The following is an 18843-nucleotide window of genomic DNA, read 5'->3' on the forward strand; positions in this document are numbered from 1 at the left end:
TCGGCCATTACACAGTCTCAAGATCTGTCTTTACTGGATTCTTCGAGAGATTTTGAAATAGATCCAGGATCTTTCACATTCGATCTCGTGATCGGAGCCTCCAAATCTCTATCAGTGTGACGATTAGACGAGAAATGGAGCAACTCTCATCAGCTCTATCGAATGAGTTCAAACGTGAAGGGGAAGAATGGAGGTAAGTAGAGAAAAGAAAAACTGAAGAGTAGATCAAGATGAGAAGGTGAATATTGCTTCGAACACGAACTTGGAAGAGCAATTCAATCGTAACAATGGATTCATCATTCGACTTCTTTTTCAGCTCCTTCCACGCTCACCGCACCATGATAAAAGGTTACGTTCAGAAGCTTACAAAGAGAGAAATTATGCATAGAGAAAAAGCAGAGAGCTATGAACGCAGAGAGAGAAATTGCTCTCTTGTATTCACATTTCTATAATGATGAATCTCACTCTTCTAACTAGTTACATGTAGGTTTATATATATAGTGTCTTGTGATTACAAATATCCAAAAGGCTTAAATTAATCTCTAACTAACTAGTGCCAAGCTGGCATTCTCCTAACAAACTCCAAAACTATCTAACTAACATGTACATAATGCTGATTCCTAGCTAGCTGTGTATAAGAAACTATTATGAGCTCGACTCCCTTCTATCAATAATTATCATTTAATTATTCATTATTTATGTTTATTAACAATTAAAAAAAAACAAAATAGATCTTCTATTAATAGTAATTTTGATAAATATTTTGACAATATGAATCAACAAATTTTTTTCTTAATCTTTTATAACTAATCGATTTTTGAATAAAACAATCGAATTGTTTTCTGAACAACTTAAGATGAAAAAAGATTCTTTCGCGAACTAATGATTACTACAATAAAAAAAATCGATTAGATTTCTATGTATTACAATTTCCGCAAAGATCGCATAACGATGAACAAAAATTGATAATCAAAAGATAGATAAATGGCGAACAAATTGATAATCAAAGAGATTATAAACTATTACAATTATACAATTAGACAACTAAAAACAAATTAATGATAAATTATGTACTAATTATTAACCTTAGTATGGTAAAAGATAAGATTATGATATTTAAATCAAAATAAAATTAAAAAAATTGAAGATAAAATTTTAAAATAAAAAAAATAAATAATAAAGTAATAATTTATAAAATAAAATATAAATTTTAAAATTAAATAATAATAAATAAAAGATTAATTTATAAATAACATTAAATAAAAACTATTTAATAATTGTTAAAAATCATACTTTATTACTAGAATTATTTAATATTCTAAATATTATTAGACCATCAACACTCTTATGTAATAGGTGGTGTTTTTTCTTCATAAGTTGGTTGATTCATTTTTGTTGGATTTTCTTTTCTTTTTGTTGAAAATTTTCCATGGTCAATAATGGTGATCAAATACTTGCATATTCTTAATTAAGGTGGGTTAAATTTGGTCATATGAATCGCACCGTCCTTAACTCCTTATGATGATTAAGTTAGCTATAATAATGCGTAGATGTTGATATTTATCCAATTTGTCAATTTGTTGTTAAAGCCGAGTTTGTTATTACGTATATTTACCTAGTCAGATATTTGACAACTGTGATGTTAGTAACTAAATCAAATTATCAACTTACGAAAGTTGTAGGTCTTTCAGAAGTATTTTAGGAAATTGTTAAATTTTTACAAGTTTATCACTATCGTAACCGCCATTTAATCATTTTTATGAAGCAAGCTTTGCTGGAACCTTTTGAATAGTTTTTCTGCAATGAAGACTCAAATGAAATTTGTCTCAAATTTTTAAAGTGGCTATTGAAATTTTAATTGTTTTAATTTAAACTTTAATTTTTTTTATAACTAACATTACTCTTTTTAACTAATTTTTGTTAAAATTGTATTGGCGTAATATATGCTGATGTAAAAAATATAGTATGGGTTGACGGTTCGGTTCTGAAAACTATGCTCTCTGGAACTCTCTCCTCTGTTTTCTGAACTACTGGGCTCGCCGGCTCGATCCCCTATTTCTTTAGCCCTTGAGACCTTTAACCAATTTGGAAGAAATGAAACCAGCTAGATCTAGCGGTACAATAGAGTCATTCTCTTCCAATTCTTTGCATTGAAAACAGAAGCAAATTCATAATTTGGTTGAGTGATAATTCTTTTCTAGTGAGTATAATATTGTAGACAATGTGTGTAACAAAATAAGATGCCATCATTTCTCTTGTTATTTTAGTTAGATAATTTTACAATAAGATACCATCGACATTGGTTAATAATTCACAAGGAAAAGTTACTTCTTGTGTTCACTTATGACAGTGAACACAAGGTGCTAATCTTACAACAAATTTCTTTCATGTTCGCTTGATTTGATGGATTCTCCCACATAATTAGTTCTCTTACTTGGTTCTCAATTTTTATGATTTCTCTCACCAAGTTACTAATGCAGAATCCCAAGCAACTGTAATGAAAAAGCATTTCCTCATCTCTGTTAGTGTGAGTTCTGCTAGTTATGCCCTCCAGGTGTTTGAAGAAAGTCCCCAAAATGATTTCCACGTCCTCATCTCCAATCAAGAATGTTTCTGCATTGGGATATTCTCCTGACTCAATATCACAAGGAAGATTTCTTTTCTTCAACTCTTTCTCTAGTTTCTTAAGCGACTTCATCTTTGTTATCTCTTCGAGGCATTTCAATGTCGGGCCAACTTTGTTCTTAAAATTCTCTATAGTCTCATTCATTCCGTTTTGTAGGTCGACCTCGGATCCTCCATTACCCTTCTGTGATAATTGTGTGAGTTGTTCCATTGAGTATGCCACAAAGAGTAAGAGGTCTGCTGTCCTTGATAGAGATTCGAGCATCTTTTGGTAGCAAGCACCATGAAATGGAAGGAACCAGAAATTTGGCTCCAAATCAGCTTCTGCTATAAATGCTTCCAATTGACACACCAGAGATTTCATCTTATTTTGTCCTTCTCTTAGTGCTTGAGAACTTATAGATGGCATTGGCATGTCTTTGGTAATGCAATCTTGAAGTGTTCCCAAGCTTTCCGAAAGTGCTGTTTTCGCTAGAGTTGTTGCTCTTGAGGGACTCACTAGAATCTCTACAATGATGAAGCAAACGAGTCCTATTGTGGCCTCGGTGATTCTCGTTATTGCGAATTGAGTTGGAGGGCCGTAATGCTTCCTACCAAGGATAAGTGAGGCTCCTATAACAGCTGAAATCGCACCAGATTGCCCATACATTTTGCTATGCCTAAGAAAAGTATAGAAAACCAGCCATGGTAGAAGAGGCAACAACCTCAAATCCGCATATTTATGGAAAATGGAGCAACAAAGAACCCCATAGATTGATCCCATTGCTGTTCCCTGTCCGCGCGCATTTGCAACCGAGAACGTTGGTTGGCGTCTAGTATCAAAACTGATAGCGATTGTGAGTCCTGACCAATATCCATTTTCCTTATTATATGTCAAACCGAAGAAGACAGCAAGACCTAATGAAAGGGAGCACTTGAATGCAAAAACCAAGTTGTGAGTGCTAGGCATAAAGTTCATAACAACCTCTGCTATCTTTCTGAAGATCCTTTCCGAATCACCAATTTTCTTTGTTTTCTCCACCATGTGGTCAATTTTCTTTGTCACAGGTGAATTGTCTAGGAGAAGTTGCAAACAATACAAGAAGAATGAAGTTGGAAGATCTTTATAGGCTTTGGAAATGCTTCTGTTCAAAATTTCCTTCTTGGTCTCTAAGCTGGTGGTTGCATCAAAAGGTGCAAAACACTTGCCTTGTTGATCTAATTTTTGGCTGAATCTTCCTTTGCAATGGGTCAAGACACCTCTGAGTTCTTCATCAATGACATCGATGGGAAAAGAAGTGCAACTTGATAAAGCAATGTCCATCCCTCTGATTGGTACCTCCAAGTCTTGCAGTCTCTCCTTTGGGTCTATGCAGTGAGGATTATGAGGCCTTTCCCAATGCATGCCTTTCTTTTTAGTGAGAAAAAGATGACCAAATATTATAATTAATTCATAGCTATTACTAGGAAACTAATTAACTGAATATGCAAGTAATGTTCAATCCCATGCTTTTGGTTATTTTTGAAAGCTTACCATGTTAACTTCGATTCTCTGGAAAAGCTTGGCTCCTATTGTAGAGAGGGTCATGGATTGATTGGAAAAACCAACAGCAGTTGAACAATCTGAGGCAGTGATGGTGTCTATATTCCAATTTAACCTTTCAGATATGTTATCAGTGTATAATCGGTAGAGTTTCCTCACCTGAAAAGTACAAATTGCACAAAAGGAGCCAATAATTATAAAAAAATTGCGCTAAGGCGGACATATGTCTGAACTTTCATTAAGGTATATAAGAAAGAAAGAAAAACAACAACAACAATTGGTGTTAAAAGTCAAAGGACTCAATTCTTATGTGGAGAGAAATTATTCTGCGCACATGGTCATGAGCTCATGGATTCATGGGGCACTTAGCGATGACAGTACAACTCACAAGAGATTAGGAATGGATAGAATCAAGGTGGATATTTTGCAGGACGAATTAAGGTGCAAATTTTTACTACCTACAAGTAATAACAAAGTAGAATTTATATAGAATAGAATAAAGTAGAGTGAAATTGGATAAGGCTGAAATTCGCTTCTATCCTTCCCATTATCATTCTTAAAAAACACTTAACTAAATCATTCTCAAACTATTATAATAAAGTGATATTGTATGCTCTAAAAGATCGAACGAAAACTAAAGTAGAGAAAGTAGTATTTCACCTATCTATAATCCATTATTATCTTGCATGTTTAGTTAAAAAGTCAATTTATGAACGGCATGAGTATAGATATAGTTTATCTAAGTACTCATAAGTACTTAGGAGTAATAATTAAACCTATATTAAATGTCTTCAAAAAATATTCTAAAAAACTTGCAAGTATATTCCTATAAACCATTGTAATATTCGGGAAGGAGGGACAGAAGATTTTGGGAAGGGGGGAAAACCAAGCTTTTGCTTATCTAAAACAAGTGTTGACTTATTTCTTATTCGCTTAATTTTAATTATTATTTCTCCCTAATCACTCAAATGATGTTGTATAATGTACACTCAGCCATGTTAACCTTTCTATCTAACAAACATGTGTGGAAACATGCACATGGAAACAAGCTAAGATTGCTCCTATCTCATTGGAACATATCTCAAGGGTCAACGGAAAATTTTTTTTTGTGACGTCTAGTCATTACATACAGATAAAAAGGTTTCATTAACAAAGGATGTGTATAATATCTATATATAAGGGGAAAATTAAATATACAAAATGTTTCTCTTAATGTATTTTCCATGATAATACTAAAACAAACCCTCTAGCATAAATTTTGCCATTAGTCAATTGGTGGTAGATAGATTGGCCATTAGATAACATAAATTATATCATTTTATGTTTTTTTTTTTTTTTTGTTAACTTTTCGATTTTCTAGTGTTATCTTGATGTCATATACAGGTAAATTTTAGGATCAAATTTAAGATCGTATTAAAGAAGGTGGTTTCTTTAAGCTTAGACTAACACTACTATACTGTCTAAAAAAAAAAAAAACTAACATTCTGTTGGTATTATTCTATTTATATTTTTTTCTCAGCATCACAATGAAGTATTATTGCTCTTGCACATTAACAATGTTATTTGGCTCATCATTTACTCTTCTCAATTAGATTTGGTCACTTTTTCATATTTTAGTAATATTTCTTTAATTTTTCTTGTTGACATGACGAGCATTGCTTGCTCTAAACTAATAATTGCTGTATTTTAACTTTCACGAATAAATTATTTTGTAAGATGTAATCACTAAGAAAGAAAAAGAAAAAATGAAATAAAATGCATATGCTATGTAATTAATAGAATGGAGAGGGACTACTGGAGGCTGCAGGGCAAGGAATTTGATTTTGTATTAAGGGGGAAGTTAGTAAGATTATCCTATGATTTTGATTTGTTTCTTTGGAATTTATTTGGTTGAATATTCTTGTTACTCTTGTACGTTGCTTGTGGTTTTTGTATGTTGTAACTACCACCCTCGCTCCCGCTTCACAGCCTTCATGTGAGTGGAAGACTATAATAATAATAATAATAATAATAATAATAATAATAATAATAATAATAGTATAATTTGACACATTTTTAAACATTTTTTATTAAGTAAAACATACTATACTCTTTATTAATTAAATAAATCTTAACTCTTCATTTATTATATTTTATATTAATAATTTAAATTTAAAATTTAAAAATTAAAATTTAAAATTTAAAATTTAGAGTCTAAAATTTATAATTCAGAGTTTATGATTTACAATATAAGATCCAGAATTTAAATTTTACAATTTAAAATTTAGTATTTAAATTTTAGGAGTCATTTTGATGATTATATAGGAGTTAAACAATCCTAATCGAATGGTTATTATTCACGTATAATTGATCAAGGGCGGTCATACAAGTTACGTTACATGTAAGTCAGTGGCGGAGCTTAGTTCAGACAAGGGGTGGCCATGGCCCCCCAAACTTTTATTAAAAAAATTAGTAATACTTTTTCAAAAAATAAAAAATAGTTCAGTTGGCTCAAATATTTTATTATGACTTAAAATACTAAAGTTCAATCTTCATTTCTTGTTTTTATTGCACAATAGTTTTAGTTTTAAACATTCAAAACATATCGAATTTGGACTGAATTGAGTGTATTCGCATTTCGCAGCTCTCTATTCAATAAGCAACACTCCTTCTACCTTTGAGTTCAAATATAAAAAATTAGGTATTTTTTATTTATGTAATTAAATATTATTTTATATTTTACTATTTATTTAATTTAATTTTTTATATGATAAAAAATATTAGAATATTCAATAAGTATTGATATTATTGTATTTGTATAAATTGATAAAAAATTTAATAAATATTATAAATTTTAATATTTGTCCTTCTAATTTTTTTATATATTTTATTGGATATATATTCAAATTTTTATATAAAATAATTATAAAAAATCAAAGAGTTGATGATGCATTTTTTAAGAGGAAGGCTAATATTCAAGAAGGAAAATATATAATTTTTACAATATCAACATCTGTAAATAGTTTTTCTACTTCAATGAATCACGAAGAAAGTAAGATACAACCTTCAAAAGTTTAAAGAGTTACATCTGATGAGTTTGACCTTAATTCTTTGGAACGATACTCTGAAAAACGGCTTCAAATTTGGGAACAATTATCTTCTATCTGTCCCCCCCAAAATTTTGTTTCAAGCTCCGCCACTGATGTAAGTATTTTCGTCATCCTTTGCTGAATAGTGAGGAGTTTATAAGATGAGAAATCCATTAACTTGATACCTTAAGGTTTTGAGTTGGATGTGGTGTCTTTTCATCTTATGTTATCTCACTTGATTTCTTCCCGAAATCTCTCCGATTTTAATCGGTCTAGTTTAAGGAGTATTCAAGGTGAAATATCGAAAGTCTTCCGAGCGGCGTGTCCTGCGGTGTTTTGCAGCGGTGTGATGGACGAATACTCATATGTGGTGGAGGAGCTAGAGGGGAGTTGAGAGGGAGATTGTTAGTGTTGCAAGTGTGAGAAGTGTTGAAGTTAGTCCCACATCAAAGAAAGCAAGGAAGAGTGAGGAGTTTATAAGATGAGAGATCCATTAATTTGGCACCTCAAGGTTTTGAGTTGGATGTAGTGTTTTTTCATCTTATGTTATCTCACTTGATTTCTCCCCGAAATCTCTCCGGTAGAGCTCCCCACTGTTAATGATCTCTCCGGTAGAGCTCCCCACTGTTAATGATCTCTCTTCAGAACATGTTTATGTGACACGTTAATCACTAATATATCCTCTATTTAATTTTTACGGCCTTGACAATTATCCTTAAAAGACAATAAGACTCTCAATAAAAAGAATTTATCAATCCTATTAGCTTTTAACAGATAAATTAATAATTTAACATGTTATTTAGACTTATTCTATTAATATAAAAAAATATTAATAAATAGATTAATCAGTTTCATAAAAATAAAAAAATAAAAAAAATATTTTATTTTTATTGAAGATCTTTTCAAAATAATTATAAAAGTTACTTAAAATTTTTTCTCATTAGAAAAACATAGGGGGCGAAAAAGAAATTTACTCAAAAATAAATGAAAGTTGCTTTCTTAATTTCTTTCACAAATAAAGATGAAGGTTAGCGTTCCGCTGTATAACGCTAATTTGAAACAAATGAAAGAAAACAAAAAAATTAATTGTTTGACAGATTTTTTTTTTAGAAAAAAGTAATGCATGAAATATAAATTTCAGATTAAGTCATGGATTTTATAAAAATAGATAAATAAAGAAAGTATACAAATAAATTTATTCAATAAGTAATAATTTATATATACACCGCCGTCGGAGAATATTACATCAAATAAGTCTTCTAACTAAAAGTAACAATAATTGTTATATATCACTCTCTACCAACAAAAAAAATAGTGCTACATCACTTTTTATTTTAAAATTATATTCGACATAAAAAAACTTTTAACTTCTAGTGTGATGTCATCCATCTACTAATTTCATGGAACTACTTCGTAGTATTTTCGAGGGATGATAGGCATATACCCCAAGGTGGACTCATCACTAATAAGTAATAAGTAATAAAAACAAGTAATTTTCTTTAAAAAAATTCTTTTATGTTAAACAAAAGGCTAAGTATATATTATAATTAATCATAGTATATTTGTATATAAATATAGGTATAGTTTAATTTTTTTAATATATATTTTATATTAGTGGTTGATTTAGATGCACACCAAATATAATTATAAATTAAATCGATGTCAAAAAGAATAAAAATATTATTTGTATACAAAAATTAATCATCAATATATTTGTGTGTAAATATGTATGTGGTTTAATTTATTTTTAATATGTATTTATACTTCTACATATATTTTATATTGACGACTGATTTAGTAGCTGATTTTAGTGTATACGTAGCATAATCGCAAAAAGAATTACCATTTTTCCCGATGATACATGTAAAAAAGTTTCCCTAACAAGATTTCATAAGGATTATTCTTCTAATTCCAAATTCAATATGTCTAAACATGAATGAATGCATAATTTGCATATATGTATGTATATATATTGCTACAAGCTAGGTTACCTCATAATAGGCGAGGCGAGGATATGGTAACAACATGGCAAGGATTGAAGCCACAACTCCAAGGGCTGTGGAGGATGCGGCATGAATTGGGTAAACCGTCACCCCTGCTTCCGCGGCGCTATTTATTGCGGCGCTTACATGAACAATCACTAATTGCCCGAATGCAATCCGCTTAGCCACCAACTCCAACGATCCAGGAAGCGCCACTAAAAATGAACCGGCCGCGACCATCATCGCGGCCGTGTGGTTAGAGAAGTTGGTAGGTCCTATCACATGAAGGCTAAGAAGAGAAACGATCATGACCTGGATAGTGGCAAAGAGGACGTGGCAACAACCTCTTAGGGTGTCACCGAGTGTTGCGTCCGAGACTATGAGGATTGTGGTAACATACGAGAAGGCCGGGAACTCGAGATAGCGCCGGAGGGATTCGGGGCCGTAGAGGGAGGTGCAACCTACTATGGTGCATGCTAGAGTGGTCCTTAGGGCTGATCCTAAGCGTGCTTGCCACACCTCTGCCCTTGTGCTACTAATTGTGTTTATAATCTTTGACATGATAATACTAACTAATAATGAGAGGGAGTATATAATTTGAAGTACAAAAAATTGAGATTGTGAATTGAATTGGTAGCTTGTGAAGTATTTGATGAGGAGTTAATAAAGGCATATGTGTGAAGTGTGGTTTGACAAATAAGTAATGAGTAATGACAATAAGGCATTAGAAAGGGACACTATTTGGATTTTGCTAGCTAATACAAGTAATAAATGTCATGCCATATTACTAAATTATAGGTTTTTTTGTCATATACTATATTTTATTTTAAACCGAACAATAATATTCGAGAGCAAGAGGACGCAATGTTCCGATTATGTTGGGGAGTAAAAAAAAAAATTCATTAGCAATGGATCATAAAAATTGGCACACCCAAAAAAGTACATATAAAATTTTGAAACCACACATTAAAATTTTATAGTAACTATTTATTATTTTTTTTTTGTTTTCAAATTATTCTTGTAGATTTGATAGCGCCATAACCCTTACTTCTGCTATCTTTCTTCCTATTGTACTATGTTTGTTAATAGAACAAAGTTAGTGGGGAATAACTAATAGGACTTATGCCTCAAGAGGGAAAAGCATGAATCAATTTGGGATTGTCAAGTAGTTAATTTACTTACCTACTTTAATAAGTGTTGAGTATTCGAATTTTACCTGATATATATAACATTTTATTATTGGCCATAACAAATCGTTAAAAAAAATTCTATTTGTGACAGATTAATCCCTGTGACTGGAAAATACTTTGAGAAAAAAAAGAAATATTGATGGCAGAAAAGCTAGTGGTATCTCTACTTGGAATGATCAGTTACTTTTCTTTGTCGGAACAAGTGTTTGTCTCTAATATTTTTCTTCGTCCGTTGCATTAAAGCTTTCTTATACTGTGGAGCTGTGCAGAACTAAGTACATGTTTAATTTTGGACCATGAGAACGTTATTCATGTGGAATGTTAATCATCCAAAATAGTGGTGTTGCTATTGTTTGAATTGTTGGGTGTGCACTATTTTACTATTAAGAAGCTAACATATCTTCTTCTAATGTAATGATAACGAGATATATTATATCAAAGACAATGAAATCATGTAAGTGTTAAAATAAGAAGATGGAGACAGAAAAATAAAACGAATTGAAACGACCAAGTGGCATTTGAAATGTAGATTATAGGGAGGGAGATGAATCAGCATGACCCACCCCCCATTGGTTAATGGTGTATATAGCTCCCTCTAACCCAGGGTACTGGATTCCCTTTCCCTATGGGTGGCCATACTTAACTATACTACTCTCTTCTCACTTCTCACCCAAATGCACATTAGTTGCTAGTTGCTATCTATACAAGTTTATTTTGAAAATACATACATACTAGTCCTTTTAATGAACTAGCATTTATTATTAGAAATTATATTTCATTTTAAATCATTGTACAAAGAATGATATTTGTGTATATTATCTCTTAATTTCCAATGATTTTTTTATACCTCAATTTAACTCCATTGCTAGTGAAATTGAAGAATAACGTGTTTTATCTCAATTTTTGCAACCACTACCAGTAAAATTGAGGAAGAATATTTTTATGGAATGATTTTGAAATAGATACATCATATATGTAACCAAAACAAACTTTTGGGGAACGGTGAATAGTATAGACTATAGACAACGAGAGAAGCCTAATGCCCTAATGTAGCTAATGGATAAAGGGGAGGCCACAAAGATCCTCATTCCCCAGTGACACGACCTTGGTTGAACCGGCACCTAAATGTGCATGTGGTTTTGTAGGCAAATTAGTTACACAAGGCGGCAGATATCCGATGGTCATACTTAAATCTCATTTTTATATTGTTAATTTTCCGTTCATGCAAAAGTTTTTGTTTTAATTTTTTTTTTTCTGTTGCATTGCTCTATTTCAAGGCCACTGCTATGTCAATATTATTCCTCAATTTCGTAACCGTTGAAAATCGGTTCGAACTATGAACCGTTATTAAATACGATTCTAAAAGAAGCCAAAACCAAAAGATTGAAAAACTGGCATTGGACTGTCGAATCGAATAGAAATCAGTCAGTCAAATCGAACTGTGATTTGGTTGGTTTTTAAAAAATTTCTAAAAACGGTCACGTTTTCCTTTTCCAACCCTAACTTTCTTAACCATTACCCTCTATTCTCCAGTTCTCCTTCGTCTCATCGTCATCAAAACCATCAGCGTAACTTCTGTCCACCCACCGGTGTAACTTCCATCCACCCACCGTCGCCGTCGCAACTTCAATCTTCGAAGCCATCGGCGCAACTTCTATATATCTAGCCAATGTCCAGCCACTACCATTTGAGCTTCAAAAACCGAAACCGTCGTCGTCAGTCTCGCCTGTTGCCTCCGTGGCGCATCCACTTCCCGTAGGCACCAGCTCTGTACCACCACGCCAGCCATTGTCTTGCCAGCCACTGTCCCTGCCAACTCTGCTTTGTTCTAGCTTCTAGCCCTATGTATTAATTTTTTTCGTAATAATAATTGTTGTTAGTTAACTTTGTTGTTGTTACTGACTTACTGGATTAAATAATTGTTAAAAATTGAAATCTGTTAAAGACGTGATAAAGATACCTTAACTGCATATATGCAATGGCCATGGACAATTTTTGACTGCTTTGAATAACAAAATTTCTAGTAAGATTCTAACTTTAGGATGTTGATGAAAGTATGTTGGGTTAGGGAGAATTGCAGAAGTAAGGTTTTGATACATACGCAAACTCATAGGAGCATTTCTAACACTAATAACAAATTGTGAACATTATTTTTCTTTTGTTCCTTTTTCATTTTATCTTCTAGTTTTTGTTGGTCAAAGTAAGCAAATGACTTACCTTAGGCATGTAAATATTTTCATTTGGTTGCTCAAAATATTGGGTCTTGCTATTTTCTTTTTGTTCTTGTACTTAGATGCTTTTGTTTTGTGCTTTTATATTTGTCATATTATGATTTTCATTCCCTGTGGCCTGTATAATAACAATAGTAACTAGATTAATAAGCAGTGATTAACTAACTGATCAGTGATTATGGGATTTTCTGGTGTCATTTCTTTTGGACGGTTTCATTTGTTATTCTACAAGAAGCCAAAAAATTTTTGTTAGTATAAAGCACAGTTATTTAAGAGCTGATTATCAACATATGTATACTTAATGGTTCTCAAAGAAGAGATTTGCTAGGATTAGATACTCAATAATAAAGCTTTGTTTTCTTTATAGATTTTAATATAGTAATTCACATAGAGTACTAATATATCATTTTAATGTATAATTTAATTTTACTCGTAAGTCAGATTATAGGTTTAACCGTTTAACTACATTCAAGTTTGGTCAAGCTAAATAACTCTTCACCTCGTCAATGTTTGAAGAGGCCTTTTAGTGTAAGAATTCTAGTTTGTATTAGCATTATCCTACCCTTGAGTTATTTTGTGCATATGTTTTGAATTGAGTTTTTATTGTTTGTTCAATAAACCGAGTTATATAATCTGTAAGAGAATGCAAACAATGAATTTAGCTATCAATAACATTTTGTTGATATAAAAGTAAATTGTAATTATGTTTTAATGTGTTTATTTATACTTTATCTATTATTTTATTATAAAACGGTTATTTTGGTTGAACTACGGTTGAACTGATTGAACCAATGAATCAATAACTAAAGCGGTTCGATGACCAGTTCAATTTTCAAAACTTTGGGTAAAACATGTTATTTCTTAATTTCGTTGAAAAAGAATATGAAATTGAGGTAGAAAAAAATTGTTTCTAATTTCGTAGTTAGTAGCACAAAAGTGATTTTTTTTTAATTTCGTTGGCACAACCTACAAAATTGGACTACTTATCAAAAAATAAAATTGCATGAAAAACACAATTTTTTCTATAATGATTTTGTTCTATAAAAATAATAATACAATGGAATGCCAATTAAATAATAATCCGATATTTCGAGAAAATGATAACGGCAGCATCATCAAGCCACGAAAACGTCAAATCCAAACATTAAGGACGCGACATAAAGGCACCAAATACTGAGAAACGGTAACCTGACAATACAAGAATAAAAGGAAATGACACTCAGTACGTAAATCCATATCTAAACCTACCACTCAAACACTTAGCTAATTTTAGCAATCGGAGTGTCTTGTAGGTTACCCTCTCAGCCTGGTTCTACACACACCGAAGTTAGGATCTACGATCTTTAACCCCTCAGTCCATGAACTCGCTCCAGGTACAGGCCGTGAGTGCCGTGTCGCGTGTGGAGGCTCTGTTCGGAGGTTCGGCTCTCCTCGATTTGTTCCTCCTGTCGTCGCGTGTGGAGCCACAGAAGTGACCGTATTTTGTGATTCGCAGTTGGTGACGTCCCAAGTTAATGGAGAATACTAGGTACGAGAAAAGTGCAACAAGAGGTACAATTATTTTATTCCTTTTATAATTAAGCATGTACCTAGGGAACAAAACACACGAGTTAATGTGCTGTCTAAACTAGCAAGTACTAAGCCTAGGATTGAAAATCGTAGTCTAATACAAGAGGTACTGATAGAACGTACTATAACAAAGCCCGATGTCACAATTTCCCATTCCTCCGATCTTAGTACCTAGATGGATCCAATACGTATGTATTTAGAACATGGGACTTTGCCCAGTAATGTCAAAGAAGAAAAGAAGTTGCGACTTAAAGTAGCTAAATATACCATGATAAATGGACAGGTATACAAAAGGGGTATATCCCAACCATTATTGAAATGTTTGAATCCCAACAAACAATGTATGTATTGTAGGAAGTTCATGAGAGATGTTATGGACATCATTTGGAAGGAAAGTCACTAGCCCAGAAAGTCATCCGAGCAAGATATTACTAGCTCACTCTTATCAAAGATGCCATGGAATATGTAAAGAAATGTGACAAATGCCAGTTACACGTGAACCTCCACCAAGAACCTCCTCACGAACTTGTATCCGTCATCCCAACAAGACCATTTTCTAAGTGGGTTTAGATTTACTGGGACCCTTCCCATAGAGACTAGGTCAAGTAAAATATCTCATAGTCACTGTAGATTATTTTACCAAATAGATTAAGGCCATGCCTCTATCTAGTATCAGTTCTACCTAATGTCAGAAGTTTGTTTGGAGAGAAATTATTGCAAGGTTTGGGATTCCCGAAGTTGTAGTCACAGATAACGGGACTCAGTTCACAGATTCGAGATTTCAAGAACTACTAAATGGATTAGGAATTTGGCAAATATTCGTCTCGGTAGAACACCCACAAGCGAATGGACAAGCTAAAACTACTAATAAAGTAATTTTAAATGGGTAGAAAAAGAGATTGGATGAGTCTCCGGGTTCCTAGGCTGACGAGGTATGGTCAATCCTATGGACCTATCGAACTACAATCCAATCTACCATAAAGAAACACCTTTCATACTCACTTATGGCGAAGAAGCAGCAATCTCAGTGGAACTCGGAGAGCCTAATCCAAGAATACTTTTGGGGACTTCGGGACATCATGAAAGCATGGACCTTATTGATGAAATTAGAGATACGGCTAAATTAGCAGATCAAGCTTTGAAGAAAAGGGTGACCAAGAAGTACAATACCAAGGTCCGACCCAGAGGTTTTCATGCTGGGGATCTAATGTTAAGACAGGTTGATGCCAGAATCTCAGGAACGCGGGGTAAGCTAGCTCCGAATTGGAAAGGACCCTTCAGGGTGAAAGAAGTCCTAGGCAAATAGCTTATAAGCTAGAGGTGTTGGATGGTTCTGATATACCGATAAGCTGAAATACAACTCATTTGAAGAGGTATTACTCTTAAGAATTTCTCTAGAATTTTTTTTCTCTAGATAGATCAAAGAATAAAGGCACTTTTTTCCTAGGCTCCTAGGTTTTTAATGAGGCCTCTTTTGTATTTAGTAAGTAAGATTCCTTTTGCTATACTATGAGACATTTGAATGTTTGAATTAAGTGTTGAAATATCTCTCTAAGTATGTATAAAGTCGAATTCAGGTTGAAAATAAAGCTCAAAGAGAAATGATTCAATAAATACTAAATAAAAACCAATATTCACGAAATATCAAAATGGTAAGAAACGTTAAGTTATATAAAGTTAATCTTGATTTCATGGGAAAGGTACTGCCCATAAAGTTAATCCTGGTTCCACGGGAGAAATATTGCAAAAAGTATTACACACAAAAGTGCCAAGAGTTTAGAACTACTAAGTTCATAAAACTTAAAAAAATATTACAAAATTATACAATAGAAACAACTTTTCCATCCACCACCTTCTTGAAAGCATCGACTTCGGAGATGTCCAAGTTGTGAGCTCTCAGTTTGATTTGATCAAGGATGTTTTGTTCAACATCAAAAACTCCATCTACAGCCGCTTGCTCTGCCTTTTTTACCGCAATTTCGAGCTCCTCAATTTTTCTTATCAACTTGGAAACCTGCTTCTTCATATTTTTTCCTCTTAAGTCGGAAGAAACTTTTTCTTCTTTCAAACATTTTACCTCATTTTCAAGGGAGGTCTGCTTATCTTGAAGAACAGTAACTGAGGTATTTAGCTTCTGAATTTGAGCATTTGCATCAGCAATCATTTTGTCCTTTGATAAGAAATTTAAGCGGAGACTCAAAATCTCTACTTTGGCATCTCGAACATATCCGGCAGAACGGAGGAGCATCCTCTGAACTCGAGGAAGGGTGTCTTTTGAAGGCATCTTAGCAAGTACTGCCTTTGTATCTTCATCCATGAAATGTTGATCCACAAAGTTAGGAGCTCGAAATCCCTTATCCAATACATGTCTAAATGAGGTGGGGACAAAAACAGTGGCATTATCTTGGCCAGTGCTTTTCAATTTTTCCTAGATGGAGTTGTTGTAGGAATCCTCCTCCAAAATGTGGACCTCGGGACCCTACGCCTCTCCGTTCTCCTCAATCCTCTGAGATTGCGGCTAGCGGCTTATAGTAGCAGAGGAAGAAACCCTGTTACCACCCACGTTAATCGATGGTTGAGTTGACAACCTCCTCTTCATCTCGACAATGGTAGCAAGTCCTCCTGCCATGTCAACTGAAATAAGAACAATGGAAATTCATAAGGTAAAAAGGTCATAAGCATACAAAATCATGGATGCAAAAAAGACCAAAGAATAACGCATACTGTTAGCGCTCCAAGAAGCCTGTTCATTTATTAATATGTCACTTAAAACAAGAGGGTGCTCATTCCACAACATCATTAGCAAATTAATGCTAAAAATATCTGCAGCATTCACATCGCTAACTCGGATCTTTGGGAAGGAAACATTATAATTTTAATACAATTTAAATTTTTTTGCACCTTCTAAAGTCATAAAGAAAATGGTTGTACCTTCCTCCCCGTCAATCTTAAAAAACTTTTCTTTAAAACCGTGATAGGATTCCTCAAACAAATTAAAGATTTCTCTATTCGGGACACCTCGGAAACAGATGAACTCGCGACCTTGTGACCTAAAGGAAACTGTCAAAGTGTAGAAATAAAAGAAGACTCTAAGAGAGGGTTCGATATTGAAGAACGAGCATAAGAGCTCGAAACCACGGATAATGGCCCAGCTGTTTGGGTGGAGTTGAGAAGGAGCACATCCAAAGTGAGTCAACGCACTCATTTAGAAGTCGGAAAAAGGCAACCGGATCCCAATTCGGGAGAAGATGGTCTCATACATCCACAACCAATCCAAAATAGTGCCGGCATGCTCATTAATAGGACATAACTAATCCTCGGACCTAGGAACGGAGAAGGTGTACAAATTACTCAGGTTGGAGTCAAAGATAACCCTGGTCTCCCTTAGGTTATCAAGCTCTTCTTGCATCATGGTGGAAGGGGTAGTCTTAAACTCCTTGGATACCCAGGAGATCCACCTCAAGCTCGCTGTTCATTCGCAGAAGGGGACAGGTCGGGGTCTCAGTTGGATAGTAGCATTGACACATTCACGATTCATGATAACATTTTTCCTCGCCATCACGAAAAAACCTACAGGAGCACCACCAATACATTACTACCAATATGTTACCAAGGGCCAAAAAATTCAAAAGCTTACTTAAAAAAATGCAAGTTTCATTACATTTCTTGAGCTACAAAAAATTGTGGAGATTTGGGCAAAAACAGAAACTATCACTACTAAGACAGAAAACTTAAAATAGTGGTGCTCTACTACGTCAAGCCTAATCAAAGGTGGCGAATCTAGAGAAAATACAAAGAAATTTCTAAGCAAGCAGTACCAGGAATTACAAGAAAGACTATAATACGAAAACCTGAAACATAAATTTCTCTAGCAAAATAACAATGAGAGAGAGAAATATAAAGGCCATCACTAACCTTGAGAGAAGGTTGCTATGGAATCCACTAGAAAACTCGAGTGATCCCCTCTGATGCAACAAAGAATGCAACAGAGGAGGAAGACCGAACGGAAGAAAGCCTCTTAGAAACAAAAAGTGAGAGCAACTAAGAAGGATTGTTTGAATTTGGAAAGAGAAATGTTTTTGCTTGAGAAGTAAAGTGAAGTAGGAGATTATTTTATTTGAAATTAATGTTGCATTAATTAATTAAGAGAAAGAATTTTTGAGTAGGCTGACAGTTCATAAAACGAAGAAAGTTATAGAGTTGCAACAGTGCCAAAAAACGTCTTAGTTTCAGTTTCCTTTAAAAAAACTATTCATTTTTCTTATAGACCCTTTAGGGTCCCAAACCAAAGGACATCCCCAAAATCCGACTTCATAAACTCAGGAACCCTTTACAAAAACATCTAAGTCAATGGATCTGAGTTGGGGGCATTATTCTAAACAAATAATAACACAATGGAATGCCAATTAAATAATAATCCGACGTTACGAGATAACGATAATGGCAGCAGCATCAAGCCACAAAAACATCAAATCCAAACATTAAAGACGCGACATAAAGGTACCAAATATTGGAAAACAGTAACCTGACAATACGAGAATAAAAGGAAAGGCAGTCAGCAAGTAAACCCATATCTAGACATACCACTCAAACACTTAGCTAATTTTAGTATTAGAATGTCTTATAGATTATCTTTCCAGCATGATTCTACACACA

The 18843-nt window shown here is 33.5% G+C and overlaps 1 protein-coding gene across 1 annotated transcript; it reads right to left on the bottom strand.

Moving 5' to 3' along the window:
* Nucleotides 1-2228: 2228 nt before the first annotated feature.
* On the bottom strand, nucleotides 2229-9833 carry LOC130932473 (uncharacterized). Its single transcript, XM_057861805.1, has 3 exons — nucleotides 9207-9833; nucleotides 4139-4306; nucleotides 2229-4015 (listed from the first exon to the last, which is right to left on the bottom strand). The coding sequence occupies exons 1-3, from the start codon at nucleotides 9756-9758 to the stop codon at nucleotides 2342-2344; spliced, it is 2394 nt and encodes a 797-aa protein (XP_057717788.1). The 5' UTR covers nucleotides 9759-9833; the 3' UTR covers nucleotides 2229-2341.
* Nucleotides 9834-18843: the final 9010 nt, after the last annotated feature.

This window comes from Arachis stenosperma, chromosome 6, assembly GCF_014773155.1.
Source record: "Arachis stenosperma cultivar V10309 chromosome 6, arast.V10309.gnm1.PFL2, whole genome shotgun sequence".
In the NCBI taxonomy this organism is placed as follows: domain Eukaryota; kingdom Viridiplantae; phylum Streptophyta; class Magnoliopsida; order Fabales; family Fabaceae; genus Arachis; species Arachis stenosperma.